Here is a 14,857-nt window from a genome sequence, read left to right as displayed (position 1 = left end):
AATTTACACTAACGGACAATTTAGTTTAGAGACTTTCGTTAACCTGATATGCATGATTTTGGAATCATTGGGAGAATACCTTGAGAAGAGTTTCAAACCCAGGGCTTTTCTACTGTGAGGCACACGTACTAACTGCTAATCCATGTAACTGCCTTTCATGTAACCTCCTATCACCATAATATAATGATAATATAAATTGTATAATGTAAATTGCATGCAACAAGAATAACTAAAAGTCAGCACTGATGGTTAAGAAATTGTTTTATTGCCACCAGGTCACACATTACTTTAATCACATGTTATGCAATTATATTGTGGAATTATGTTCCTGAATTGAACATTTTTTTGTTGTTGTTGTTTGGTTTGGACAGCCCTGGATCATCTTTCACAGGAACTGTGGCCGACAGCTCTCATTGGAGGGCATCTTGGAGCCTGTACACAACACAAATGAAATGGGTTGATGCTTTCAAAATATTTTGACTCACTTTCAACAGCATTTTAGTGCATCTACTTGATTGTATAATTTCCACCATAGCCATCACTTGAACAACTTGGGCTTTTTACCCTCTCTTCATCTTTATATACAATGCAAGGTGCAAACTTGAACGGTCCAAGAAGTAATACAATTTGAACTTGAAACCATCACAACGTGAAACTTCAGCAAATCTCATGATGAGATGTCATATAGGAAAAAAATAAGAATATAGAAGAAAAAATGAAACTTACTGTGCCAAGGATGCAACTTACTCAGTACTAAGCAATCCATATTATGAAATACTGGTTATTTGATGTAAAAATGCTACTCTTGAACAGGTTGCTTGTTTTGCATTGAAATAAGAACAACTTGGTTTCCCAGTAACCCTTACTTGAAATCGCCGCCATCCAGCAGCCTCTTGTAGGTCTCGATCTCAGCTTCCAGTTTCACCTTGAGGTTAAGCAGAGCCTCATACTCTTGTGTCTGCTGGTGAATATTTGCGCGCAGGTTTCCGAGCTCCTCCTCCAGATGTAGGATGATAGTATTATACTTCTCCATTTCCATGTTGTTACGTAGCTCTGTATTGCGTAGTGTGTCTTCTAGGGAGGCTTTCTGATAATCCATCATAAAACAGCAGATGTTTTGAGAGAGTTTTAGTAACGTTCAACTGGATGATAGCAAAATGAATATATATATATATATATATATATATATGAAAGTCAAACGCTTACTAAGCTCTGTTGAGATGCAAGCTCGATTTCCAGAGTTTGTATCTGTCTGGATAAGTCGCTTCGCTCCATTTGGGCCCCTTGAAGCGCCTCTGTGTTCTGTGATACTTCCGCCTGAACTTCTGCTGTCTAAAGTTGAAAGAAGGAAGGAAGAGTATCACACTTTATAACTAAATTAAACTGTGTTCATGATCGCCACCCACAGCACGGCTTTACCTGATTTTCATGCCAACGTTTGAGATCCTCTGCGTTTTTGAGTGCGATCTTTTCGTAGTTGCCCCTCATGTCCTCCATGATCTGCGACAAATCTTGGCCTTTGGGGGCGTCGACATCCACTTGCACACCTGATTGGGAGATCTGATTCCTCAGCTCCCTCACCTCCTACATGAAAACACAGAGAAGACAGAAAACCCACTTCAGAAGTCACTCGAAAAAACACTCCCCAGTGCAAAATGATGGAACTCAGCACTGATCACTTCATATAATGTAACATTTTTAAAACGCTTTTTAAAGGGGAAGTCAACCCCAATTTTTTTTAACAATAATATGTTCTATGTAATCCGATAAATATTATATTCTGGTTAATATTGTGTTAGTGGAATATGAGTTAAGCGGCAAAATCCAGCTGTTTTTATCCATCTCAAGGGGCGAACATTTTGCCACTTGCTGTCGACTGAAGTTGACATGAATGTTGCTGAGATCTCAGGTAACCACCAATCCCAGTTTAGCTTCAGAAAATGGGTGACCTGTGATTGGTTGTTGCCTGAGGAACTGTGACGTCATCTTCAGTCGACAGGATGTGGCAAAATGGTTGCCCCTGAGATGGACAAAAATGGCTGGATTTTGCTTCATAAGTCATACATAAATGTAATATTAACTAGAATGTCATGTTTAGACTAGTGAGGTTACATATAACATATTGTTGTCAGGAAATGTTTAAGGTTGACTTCCACTTTAAAATGTGTCTTATTTTCAAAAGTGTATTGACTTCTGAATGCATTTTTTGAACATACTTTTACTTTTTACTTGAATCTTGCACATTACATAAGTCTGTCTGTCTGTCTGTCTGTCTGTCTGTCTCTCTCTCTCTCTCTCTCTCTCTCTCTCTCTCTCTCTCTCTCTCTCTCTCTCTCTCTCTCTCTCTCTCTCTCGCTTGCTCATATTTCAACCATACTGTCAAGGCCTCAACATTGAATGAACAGGGATAATAACTTTTTGCACAACTCAAGGACAACTTTGAATGCCAAATACACTGGCAATTATTTCTGTACTGTGCACTCACATTCTCGTGATTCCTCTTGAGGAATTCAAGCTCCTCCTTCACAGCTTCAATCTCACTCTCAATGTTCATCCTGCTCATGTTGGTCTCGTCGATGACTTTCTTGAGCCCAGCAATGTCGGCCTCCACCGATTGGCGTATTGCCAGCTCTGTGTCATACCTGTAAAAAGCAACACGCTATCAAAAAACAACAACCCTTTTTTCTTGTATTTCAGATAAAAACAAAATGTAAAATTTTATGTTAACATTTGTAAAATGGGTGATTTTCATCTTTTGTGTCCTCAAAAAACTGGTGGTAATTCAAAACTGTGTAAAGATGTCATGGTGAGATACTATCCTCTGGAAGGGTGTTATTGTTTTGTCTGCCTTGGCAAGGCCAAATGACTGTGACAAGGAAGCCAAGATTTGCCGCATTTATATAACCTGAACTAAATACATGAGAGTATGAAGAAAAAAACAACATACTTGACTTTAAAGTCATCGGCAGCCAAACGCGAGTTGTCAATCTGGAGAACCAGACGAGCGTTCTCAGATATCTTGTCAAAGATCTGAAAAACAAATGATTAGACAATTATTTGTTGATTGTGAGTTGATGTTGCCAGCGTTATTCTGTTCATATTCATTTTTGGGGCTTTCATTCATCGTGTAACCCAGATTTGCTTTTCATTTTTTATGCACAATAATCTGCAGATGTGATTTGGATCTCTGCATCTGTTTAAGAAACCAAGAGTCAGATTACACAAAGGGGTCATGGAAGAGCAGGACGAATGTTCCACTGGAATCCTTCTCCTCTCTGAAAAAGATACTTTTCCTTGTGAATAAATCAAATGTGTTTATGTTCACGTGTTTACGTGAGTAGAGAAGTCTAAATTCTTTGTGGGTGGGAGTGAATTTCTTTTAAACCCGTGGTATCCTGTCTGGCAGGAAAGGGAAAACACACAACCCTTTATGAGTTGGAGAAAAAGTGTCATTATGTGAAAGAAGTGAAAAAATATTTGGCATTTAGAGAACTACGTGACATTTGACTCTGCTGAGCGCATCTGATTGTTATGCAAGCAGTACGCTCACACACATATACATCGACATACACACTCCCGCTGGAAGGACAAGATCCTTTGTGTGCGTCTTCTCTTCACACACATCTGTTTCACATTGGGGCCCACGGACACGAGGGGAGTGGCGTCGAATGTCAATTACAAGCAGCACCATTTGGGGAACTTTTTTGTATGTGGAAGTTTCTACCCTCATGTTGGTGACTCATGAAGGGAAGTTGTGAACAACTTGAAGCACGGATTGATGGGGGATGGTCAGAGCTGGGCAACCACACCCTTCATTCTGATGCAAGAAATGTCACAACCAACAAATTGTTTAATTTAAAGTGTAGATTCTCAACTCGTGGTTTGGGACCATGAATTTGTTATTTGCCCCCATATAGGGATACATAGTTTTCTGAGTTTCAATCAGAAACGTGCCAGTCTTCAGATTCTTAATAACGTGCTCTGAATTTAAAAAAAAAAAAAAAAAAAAAAAAAAAAAGAAGTTGACTTTGATTTGACTTCTAGAAGTGATTATAATATGATTTCTGGTTCCACCAACCTGTTTGCGGAGGGCTTCAATGATGGGTTCATACTTGCTGTAGTCTCTCATGTCAGGCCCTCCGGTCTTCAACGCCTCCCTGATCTTCAACTCCAGCTCCTGGTTGGCCTGCTCCAGGTTCCTCACCGTCTCAATGTAGTTCGCCAGGCGATCGTTGAGGTTCTGCATGGCCCCCTTCTCGTTGCCCGTAATGCCGGCTCCCACGCCACCACCTGCTGCCATGGCTCCTCCAAAGCCCATGCTTATTCCACCACCCATACCGCTGCCCATTTTGTTTGGCCCAGAACGCAGGGAGGATACAGAGGAGATGCGGGTGTCCTTGCCACCAGCACCGCCATAGGTGCTGGCGGCACGGTAGCGGGGTGTGATGTGGCTTGCAGATATCTGCTGAATGTTGGATCTTCTGTAGCTCATGGTGGAGAAGTTTCTGTCTTACAGAGTACAAAGGAGAATGTGAGAAGTCGAGGCTTGCTGCTGGTCGGCGTCAAAAGAGACGATGGCAGTGGGAAGTGGAGAATTTATACTCCTCCTTTCCCTCAATCTCAGTTGGCCTTTTTAGACCCTGCCCACTTCAACATCGCCCCATTTTTCATTTCCGGCTCTCTCTCACGCTCTCCGTTTGCCCGCATGTTTCCTTTTCTAACCTAGTGTGTCTTCAATTGTCATGGAAACGTACAAAGCATATTATATGCAACAAACCCCACATGACCCATGCAAATCAGTTTGGTTAAACGCGAGAGCAGAGGCAAATGAGGGAAGTGTAAGGTTTCAAAAGCTTTAACAGAAAAATGAAAGAACTTGGCAAAAACAACCAAATGCTTTTGTTTTACCCATAAAAGGAAGGCCTGCTTTCATTCAATCAGGCACAGATGTAGAAACCTTTTGCCACATGCAGTACATGCACATATATTTAAAAAATATATAAATTAAATGCTTTGTGAAATAAATACAATTTAACTCAACGCAACTCAACTTTATTTATAAAGCGTTTTAAGAACATGCGTTGCTGTATACAAAGTGCTGTACAAAAACAAACATCAGTTTTGCGGTAAACAAGAACAAAGCAAACATTTTGAAGTGTGAATACAGTTGTTGTTGTTGTTGTTGTTGTTTTTTTTACAAGTAAATATTGCTAACCAGCAAATGTGCAATCAAAAAATTGACCGGTGATTGCTTAAGTCAAATGATAACCACACCTATAGCTGAAATCGCATGTCAGCACAAACAATAACTTAACAGTGAAGACAATGACTGTTCCCACATTCTCAAAGAAAATCCAAAGGACACGCAAGCTTCCGAGATACCCTGGAGGTTATGGAACAGGTGAGATGCACAAAGACAGTGTGTTAGCTGATACGGTGCTCATAATACAATCAAAAACAAAACACAGATAAAGGATACCTTTGTTCACCAATCACATTCTACCTGCTGACCCGCACATATCAGGTCTTCTATTGATACAATAGCTACTGAAGCCCCAGCTTTACAGATACCTTTGATAGTGTATGTTGAAAGAACTCTTAGAAAAACATTTGACATCACAAGGATCAACATATGTAATGTTTAAATATGTTCCAAAGTTGAAAACTCGTACAACAACAGTACTACAGCCCTTTGATTTTCAAGCAATTCACTTAGATGGAGAGTGAAGTGTGAGAGGCCACAGCTCCCTCTTGAATACCAATAGCACCCTCAAGACATTTTGTGGTTTATTTATTTATTTGTATGATGATTGTGAATGGCGCCTCCTCCCCTCTCCACAAAAGCTGACAGCAGCTCAATGAAAACCAAAGCAACCCCGTAGCAGTGTCAGGAATGGGGGCCCTTGTTGCCCTAACTTAAAATTTAAACTTCTATATAGGTAATGTGACTGACTTGCAGTAATAGGATTTTTAATTTAGCACTGCAACATCAACAGAGTCAAAAGAACTTTCCATTTCAAGACTGTCCAGATTTCAGTGTCACTCACCAATTTACTCACTAGTTAGCAAAGAAAAAATAAAACTGTGGAAAATCCGGTTTGTGAAGGGAAGAGCGAGATATAAAGAGGAACGCTAAATTAAATCCGCATGACTCAAACCTCATGACAGCGTTGCGGCTGTCTTTATTTGTATGGAAAAAACGCTGACAACATTTTGCTTCACCATCACAACCCCAAAACAAACAAATCGGGGTCTGCTCAACTCTTGCTCAGATCTGATATGACAGGAGAAAGGAGAGAGAAAGGAGCAGCGCGTAATAACATGAACATTTTACAGTATGTGCTTCATTAAAACACGGCCTTCACAGAACTGAGTTCCTGTAAAAGACAGCAACATGGATACCAAGTGTTATGATCCGTCTTAGTTGTGTGTTTTTCCCTCAAAATTTTTCCTCTACGATCTGTTAGTGGCCACAAGGTGGGGCAGCTGAGCAGGGAGGTGTACATCCCCCAGCACATCAGCATGTTGCTGGATCATTCCTCTGATTGCAGTGTGAATTCTGGTTTATGTCTCTTTGTGTCAGTCTGCTCCTGTTCATGGCAGTAAGTTTGGGGTTTTCTGGCAATTCTTTATTTATTTGTACTTTGTAATTTATACTCCTACCCAAATGGTAGCACCTTTTGTTCCACAGTTTTGTTTGTTACAAAAGTTGAAAACCGTTATTAGTAATCTGTCTTCAAGAAATGGAACACTGAAACGATCAAATCATTTGGAACAATTGATTCACAAAAAGAATCGCTCTTTTGGAATGTTTGACACCTCCCCAGAGCGACATCTGGTGGCCAATTGTATCATATTCAAACTGTAGAGCAGTGTTGCCAGCTTCCCAGTAATGAATTTAACTGTTGGCTGTCTTTCATCACCTATTTTTTTATCTAGTTTTTTTTTGCTGTAGAAATATTGATGATGAAGCAACACTGACTGTGCAAGATACAGCAATAGAAATGACTAATGAAATATATATATTTTTTGTATTTTTATTATTGATGAACACTTCACATAGAAATCACATACATAATATGTAAAATCTAAGATATCACAAACTATAGCTGTTGTACACAAAGCTGAAGAATCATTGAACAAGAATGTTTTGTTAATGTTATATAATTCATTGATTGTTCCATACCTGACCTATTGCATTGAAGTGTGGGGGTGTGCTGGCAAAACCTGCACCAATTCCATCTTTCTTTTACAGAAACATGCAATTCGTGTCGTTTGCGACCACACTAATCAATTATTTATACAACTAAAAACTTTAAAATGTAATGAATTGATGGAGTTAAACCATCTCAAAATAATGTGTAAAGCCCATCATGAAATCGTACCAGTTAATATAAAAATTAAAAAAAAAAAAAAAAAAAAAAAAAAGGGAAAGTGAGTATAAATTAAGAGGAACGGATATTGGGTGTATTTCACAAAGTAGTTTCAACAAGCTGTGAGCTTAACACTGAACAATGAGCTGACATATACCCATCCATCCATCCAGAGACGAACAAGCACACCTAGGGACAATTCGGAGCACATACATGTCTTTGGAATGTGGGGGGAGACACCCCCCCCCCCCCCCCCACACACACACACATCTATCTATCTATCTATCTATCTATCTATCTATCTATCTATCTATCTATCTATCTATCTATCTATCTATCTATCTATCTATCGATCTATCTATCTATCTAGGCTAAATACGCATCTGTGACACGACTCACTCTGTAAATATTTCTTTTCTAAATTATGTCATCCATTAATACCTAAATAACTTTATTTTTGGCAAACCTCTCAATAATTTCAAATATGTATATACATTCAAAGTAAACATATTTTTTCCAACACTCTTATTTTGTAGCACAGCACCGGATGTAGAAAGATAAACTTGATCCGCTGTACGGATGAACAATTTGTAAGTATGTAAAATAAGATCTGAGGTGCCGCGTTCACATCAACACCGTATAGGATCTAAACATGTTCTTAAGTCGTTCAACTTCAATTTAAAGATGTCTTATGTATTTGCTAAATTAATCAAGAATTAAACATGTTACTTTAGGGTCATTTTTGTTTAAATTCCACCACCCCCTCCAGTGACACGAGATTTGTCCAACTGGTGTAATCGTTGCCGTAGATTTCACGTGTCAAAGATACTCCATTCCAGGCAGGTTTTACGTAGCTACACGCGATTCACTATAATTCATAAGAATTCATCCTGAATTCGTTCTGAATGAACTTAAACATCGACACTGTGCCCCCGTCACTACTTTATTGAAACTTAGCATAATTGCTACATTTAGTGTCTGGTTAAATTCTTATCAGACCGTGCTCGTTGAAATCTCTCGGCCCTGTTTAGCTTAGTTTGCTAGCCACTGTTAGCCTAAAGTGTCATGGATATTGAGTGAAAATGTATGCAAGACCGAACGTCAAGTACAAAAAATGAGCTTTGTGGAGCACAAGAGGAGAATTAGCGACAACGTCAACTGCTGGACGCTGTTTACAAGCATCCTCGAGTTGTGTTGAACAGAGCAGGTTTGTCACTAGTTTAATCAATTCTTTTCAACAATATGTCTGTATTTATTTTGAAAAGAATCTTCATCCGGGCACTTTGTTACATTACTTTTACAGTTTTCCCCCAATCGCTTCGGTACATGTCTCAGAACTACTTTTCATTTTTCACATCTCTGTATCGCTTGTACACAACAAAAAACAGTTTATCTTTGTTAACAAGCTGTATGCAAATGAAATGATTATGTACAATTTTCTGTTGTTTCCTACAATTATTGATGGGCAGATGAAGCTTTTTGAACATTCAAAGCTTTCCATCAAATTGGTTCACGAACCAACAGCACTCTCTAAACCTCAATTCTTTCCATTATTATATTCTTCCTGCTTTTAAACCCGGTTCCTTAATTCAGAAAAGGCCCTGCATATAAATTTTCATACATGTCACAGATGCACGAAAGGCAAAAAAAAAAAAAAAAAAAAAAAAAAAAAAAAAACAGGCGGTAAGCAAGACAGGTCCGTTGTCGGTACCATATGTGTTCGGCCTGCCAGATCCATTCGGGGGCCTTCGCGTCTGGTCGGCGCTTGCTGATGACGTCAGTACAGCAAGCGAGCAGTGTCAAATGTGTTCACGTTGGTTGGGTGTCCGAATTTTGCAGTCGTAATGATTATAGGAACACATTAGCACGTCAACTGACAATATTTCGTCCCATCGCAGTTTTACTTTTTTGCATTTATGTGCTATTTTACCTCCATTTTTTATATTTATTTTATCTAATGTATTTTTTCAATCTATTTCATTATTTAGTCAATCTTAAAGTATCCTGCTTTTATACTTACGTTTATTTACGTTTTGCAATCTCAGCCCATACATTTTGTTATTTAAATGACATCTTTAATATTTTCTTGCCAATGTCACCTCAGAGGTGACACTGCACTATGAGTTGCGGAGGGTCGTGCGTATTGCAGAAAATAATTACCATGATGATGATAATAAAATGATGGAATTATTGCCTGAGATGTGACATTTCCTCACCAATATGTTCTGTACTCAGCCTCAGGTTATTAGGTAACTACGAATTTATTTGTAACCTTCATGTGTGTGCATGTGTGTCTCATGGACTATTGATATAAATATTAATCAAAGGTAATGGCCTACTACCGTAAAGTCGAAACTCATAAGTTAACTTCATCAACTACAGTAGCACATTTTACTTTTTCTTTAAAGATGTCAAATGCATTAACAAATCAATGAATGACACATGAATGAATGAATGAATGAATGAATGAATGAATGAATGAATGCACAACTTTTCTTTATATGTTCAGTATTTTTTTCCTTCCACAAAACAACAACAACAAACAAGTCTGAAAGGGTTTCACGGCAAACCTTTAATCCTAGACAAGGGAAGACGAGAGATCAATACATTAGAATAGCCACTTTGTAAATATACACATAGGGCACACAACACATTTCTTGGTGGGGTGGGGAAGGGTGGAAACACCGTCTTCACCCTTCAACTCCCCTCCAATTTTAATGCACCTCACGTCCAAGGGGAGGGGTGAGTTGGGGCGGGGAGCCATCAGAGGGGATGGACTGCAGTGCCTGGCAGCGCTGTGGTCCCCCCCATTTGTGTCCCTGCCCCACCACTTTGTCCCTCCATTCCCTTTTTTAATGCACCACACATATACATATTCATTTTTTTGGGGGGGATACGGGTGTGTCGGAGTAGGGGAAATTTTTTCCCTCTGCTCCGACTCACCTGCTCCCAATTTTAATGCACCACACGCACACACTTGTATATACACTGGGTGGGGCCACATTCACGGTGTAAGGGTAGAGCTCGCCAGTCGGCGAGCTGGCGGACTCAGTAACAGGGTTAGGTGTCACTAGTACTCTGGCGTGACGACCGGGGCCTCTCCCCACCGGGCTCGGTGTTCTGGTGTTCCGCCTTCTCCCCTGGTGCTTCCTCCTCTGCTTCCCCCCTCCCGCCGCTGTGCAAATCTCGCGCGGCTGGAGGTGGGGTGGGCACATCTTCCCTCTCTGCGCTGCTGCCCGGTGCCGGTTTCCGGGGGGGGGGGGGGGGGGGTGGGGGGTTCTCGCGGGGGGCCGGGTTCGCGGGGGGGGTGGCGGCCGTCGGGGGGGGGGCGGCTTGTTTGGGGGGGGGTGGAGGTATGGGTGGGTGGGGGGTTGGGTGCTGGGGGTCGGGGTGTGTTCGGGGGTTTGGGGGTCGGGGGTGGTGGGGCCTGGGTCGTGGTGGATGGCGGGTTTGGGTGGGGTGCGGGGGGGTCGTGGGGGGATGGGGGCTGGGGACCGGTGGGGCGCTGTGGGGGCCCGCTGGGCCTCGTTCTGCGGCCTTGGGCTCGGGGGTGTGGGCCGGGGCTGGGGCGGGGGTGTTCCGGGTGTCTGGGTCGGCTCGCCGACCGGTGTCCGCTCGGGTGGCTTGGGGGTGGCCTTGGTGCTGCCGCGGCCTGGGGATTCCGGGGGGGGGGGGGGGGTGCTCGCTTTGCTGGACCGCGGTTGACGGCTTCTTTCTTTGGTGGTGGTCCTTATGCATGCCAGATCCGTCGCACCAGCATCTACTGAAACTCAACAGAAGTACCCTCTCCCTCCCACAGCCCCTTGAATCAGTTGGTGCTGGTGTCTGTGGTTCTCACTTTGCTTTATCTATCCTTCCCTCCTTCCTCTCTTTAGTTTTTCCTCTGGTCACTTGAGATCTTAATTTATTAGAAGTATGAGGTTTCTGGGGTTGGCATAAGACTCCGGTTTTGTAACCACGCAGAAGGGGTCTTGTTGGTGCTGGACTTCACTTTGATGGATTGGATGTACTGGCTTCTATTGATCTCACTCTGCCTTATCGATCCTTCCCTCCTTCCTCTCTTTAGTTTTTCCTCTGGGCTCTTGAGATCTCGCTAAATTTGCTGGAATTTAGAGGCTTCCGGGGTTGGCGTAAGACTTTGATTTTGTAATCATGGGGAAGGCAGGAAGTGTTTGGTCGGTGCTGGATGTCACTTTGATTTACCTTTCTTTTCTCTTTATTTCTTTTTTTTTCTGACCTTTTCTCTGGTCTCCTGACCATTTAAATCTCACGACTCTGGCAAGATTCTGAAGTACCTGGTTAAGGCGAAGGGTAATGGGATATTTATAAGGTTTTAGGTGAATGAATGAGTATAAATTTATACGTATTTGCACGCACGCACACGCACGCACGCAAACGCACGCAAACGCACACACGCAAACGCACGCACGCACGCAAACGCACGCACACATACACAAAAAAAAAAAAAAAAAAGAAAAAAAAAAAGAAGAGCAATGATGACAAGACGTTGAATCGGTAAGACTACCGAATGAACAATTCTGAGCTCTTCAAAAAAAAAAAAAAAAAAAAAAAAAAAAAAAAGAATAGCCACGGTGAGATGTAATTGATTGATGATGATTGATGAATGATTTTGACGCGTTACGAATCCTTGCCTTTTGGGTCGCCGAACAGTTTGATCCAGTAGTGCGGCTGTGATAAGTCCCATTAGATAAATAATAATAAATTTCTTCGTAAAAAGCGTCAATGTTTTCCCTCCAACGACTGGAAAGTTGCCTCACCAATCACAATCGTCGACATCTCAGCCAATCCTGTAGCGTAAAACGTCTCAGCCAATCCTGTAGCGTAACGTCATCTGTAGGCGAAGGACCCCGAATGGATCTGGCAGGCCGAATACATATGGTACCGACACCGTACAACAGTTGCAACGCCATTTTTTAAGCATTTTTCCTCGTCATTCATTCTTGTCGTCATGCAGTCGGCACAAATGCGAAAAAATAAAAATAAATAATAAAGACAATCGCTTACCTCTTCAGGATGGCGGTGGCCGAGCAAGGGCAGGATTGTCATCTCGAAGCATGCATGCCCCCCAACAAAATGTTTACTCCAGCTGAAGGCTTCACTTTGCTGGCGTGAAACTGCTCTTTTGGACGTCTGAATTTTGGCTTCGGGAAATGAATAAAGAATACATCCTTCATATGTGGGCGGTTGTAGTAGTGTCTGGAGTGCTTTTCTGCAAGTTCTACAACAGCTGTGTTTACTCACTTAGCATGTTGTTTTTCCCTAGATAAACGAGTACAAAACTAGCACTATTTGCATGGCTTCAATGAGCGAGCTTCTTTCTTGACCTCTTTCCGGGTTTAAGCTGCTGAAGTCAGGTGGCCTTGCGGTCTAAAAATAGCATTCGTGCGGTTCTCCATTGGTGTTTTCAACCCAAATGTTCAATGTTTTTTTTCGTTTTGTTTATTTGTGGGGGGGGGTGCGTGTGTGTGTGCGCACGTACGCGCGTGTGTGCATGTGTGTGGGTGTTGTATCATCAATCTAATTAATGAAATGCTGGCCAGTGTCTTACAGTGTACATGTAAGTGGCCACTGTTAATGTTGGACGCTGAACATATATATTTATATATTTTATGTCCAGAACATTCAGTGTTACAGGGTTATGTTAACTGATTTCTGGAACAAAATAAAGGCGTTACGTATCATTTAACATGTGATCTTAAATGTAATAAAATACATAACATCACAATAAAGTGACTTTACCAAACCATGTGTATCTTCTGTCCCGCAGACGTCAGTGAAAAACAACTTTGTCCTAAGCGGCAGGAGCCAGAGTTCCCTGTCGTGAAAGAGGAAGAGGACTTGGAGCCTCTTCAAGTTAAAGAAGAGGAGCAGCCACAGCCTCCCAACATAAAAACGGAGCAGCTGCCAACATCCATTAAAGAGGAGGAGCATTTCACAGAGTTGCCCGTGGCTGGTGTCTATTTGAAGACTGAAGATGGAGGTCAGTATGAAAAGAACAAAGGGGCGGAGCCTCCAAGCAGCAGCTCAAGACAACAAACAACAGAACGTGATGAAGACCACCGTGGAGAATCACAAGCAGACAGCCAGTTAGCTGTAATGTCAGATGGTGAAGACAGATCACACTCTCCTCACACTGATGACTATGAACAGTCTGGCGGTGATGTGACATGTTACACTGACAGCAAACGTTGGAAATGTTCTTAGTGTGGAAAAACCTTTGAATACAAGTGTAAATTGAGAACACATATGAGGAGCCGTACTGGTGACAAACCTTTTGCCTGCTCTGTTTGTGGTCAAAATTTTGCTCAGAAGGGAAACTTAAAAATTCACACAAGAACCCACACTGGAGAGAAGCCTTTTTCCTGCTCAATTTGTGGTCAAAATTTTGCTGAAGGGGGAGCCTTAAAAACTTACACAAGAACCACACTGGTGAGAAACCTTTTGCCTGCTGTTTGTGGCCGAAGTTTCTCTGAGAAGGGAAGCTTACGACGACACACAAGAACCCACACTGGGGAGAAGCCTTTTTCCTGCTCAATTTGAAGAACCCACACTGGAGAGAAACCATTTACCTGCTCAATTTGTGGTAAAAAAAAATTGCTCATAAGGGAGACTTAAAAAGACACACAAGAACTCACACCGGTGAGAAACCTTTTCCCTGCTCATTTTGTGGTCAAAACTTTGCTCAGAAGGGACACTTAAAAATTCACACAAGAACCCACACTGGAGAGAAGCCTTTTTCCTGCTTAGTTTGTGGTAAAAAAAAAAAAATGCTCACAGGGACACCTTAAAACAACACACAAGAAACCCACACTGGAGAGAAGCCTTTTCTCTGCTTAGTTTGTGGTCATATTTTTCCTTCCAAGGTAAGATTGATAATTCACACAAGAACCCACACTGGAGAGAAGCCTTTTTTCCTGCTCTATTTGTGGTCAAAATTTTGCTAAAGGGGCAGCCTTAAAAACACACACAAGAACCCACACTGGTGAGAAGCCTTTTGTGACAATTAGCTCTTGTGCCAAAACACTCAGTGTTGTATAGTTTGTCCTTTTTGTAAATGAAGTTCATATCCAGCAAGTGAATGAAGGGTTGATTGAAATTGACTTTGGAGAAACTTTGACTCATTGTGATGAGATCATGAAGCTGCAGTGGAAGGAGAAGGAGAAGATCTGCCATTTTCACCTAAAAAGCTCAGATCAACTTCTGCTCACTTGATCATTTCAGATTGCAGTTCAAGTCTATGTACTCACAAGATTATGTCTTGACAGTATATGGCTGTAATCTGAGTTTTGTATCTTTAAATAAAGTCTAGTTATATTGTACAATAATATATTGACTTCAGTGTGTTGTCTCAATCTTGAAGCTAAGATGAAATTGTACATTGCATGAACAGTTATTGAACAACATAATTTTTTTTACTTTAGTGCTGCCATGTAACCTGTTATGGGACAAAGCTCATTTTACAT

The 14,857-nt window shown here is 41.5% G+C and overlaps 1 protein-coding gene across 1 annotated transcript; it reads right to left on the bottom strand.

Moving 5' to 3' along the window:
- Positions 1–243: 243 nt before the first annotated feature.
- On the bottom strand, positions 244–4,590 carry LOC144023407 (keratin, type I cytoskeletal 18-like). Its single transcript, XM_077528812.1, has 7 exons — positions 4,079–4,590; positions 2,948–3,030; positions 2,486–2,642; positions 1,420–1,584; positions 1,207–1,332; positions 867–1,087; positions 244–432 (listed from the first exon to the last, which is right to left on the bottom strand). The coding sequence occupies exons 1-7, from the start codon at positions 4,490–4,492 to the stop codon at positions 411–413; spliced, it is 1,188 nt and encodes a 395-aa protein (XP_077384938.1). The 5' UTR covers positions 4,493–4,590; the 3' UTR covers positions 244–410.
- Positions 4,591–14,857: the final 10,267 nt, after the last annotated feature.

This window comes from Festucalex cinctus, chromosome 8 (genome assembly GCF_051991245.1).
Source record: "Festucalex cinctus isolate MCC-2025b chromosome 8, RoL_Fcin_1.0, whole genome shotgun sequence".
Classification (NCBI taxonomy): Eukaryota; Metazoa; Chordata; class Actinopteri; order Syngnathiformes; family Syngnathidae; genus Festucalex; species Festucalex cinctus.
The sequence above is the reverse complement of the archived record's forward strand: the minus strand, read 5'-3'. Positions and strand labels throughout refer to the sequence as shown.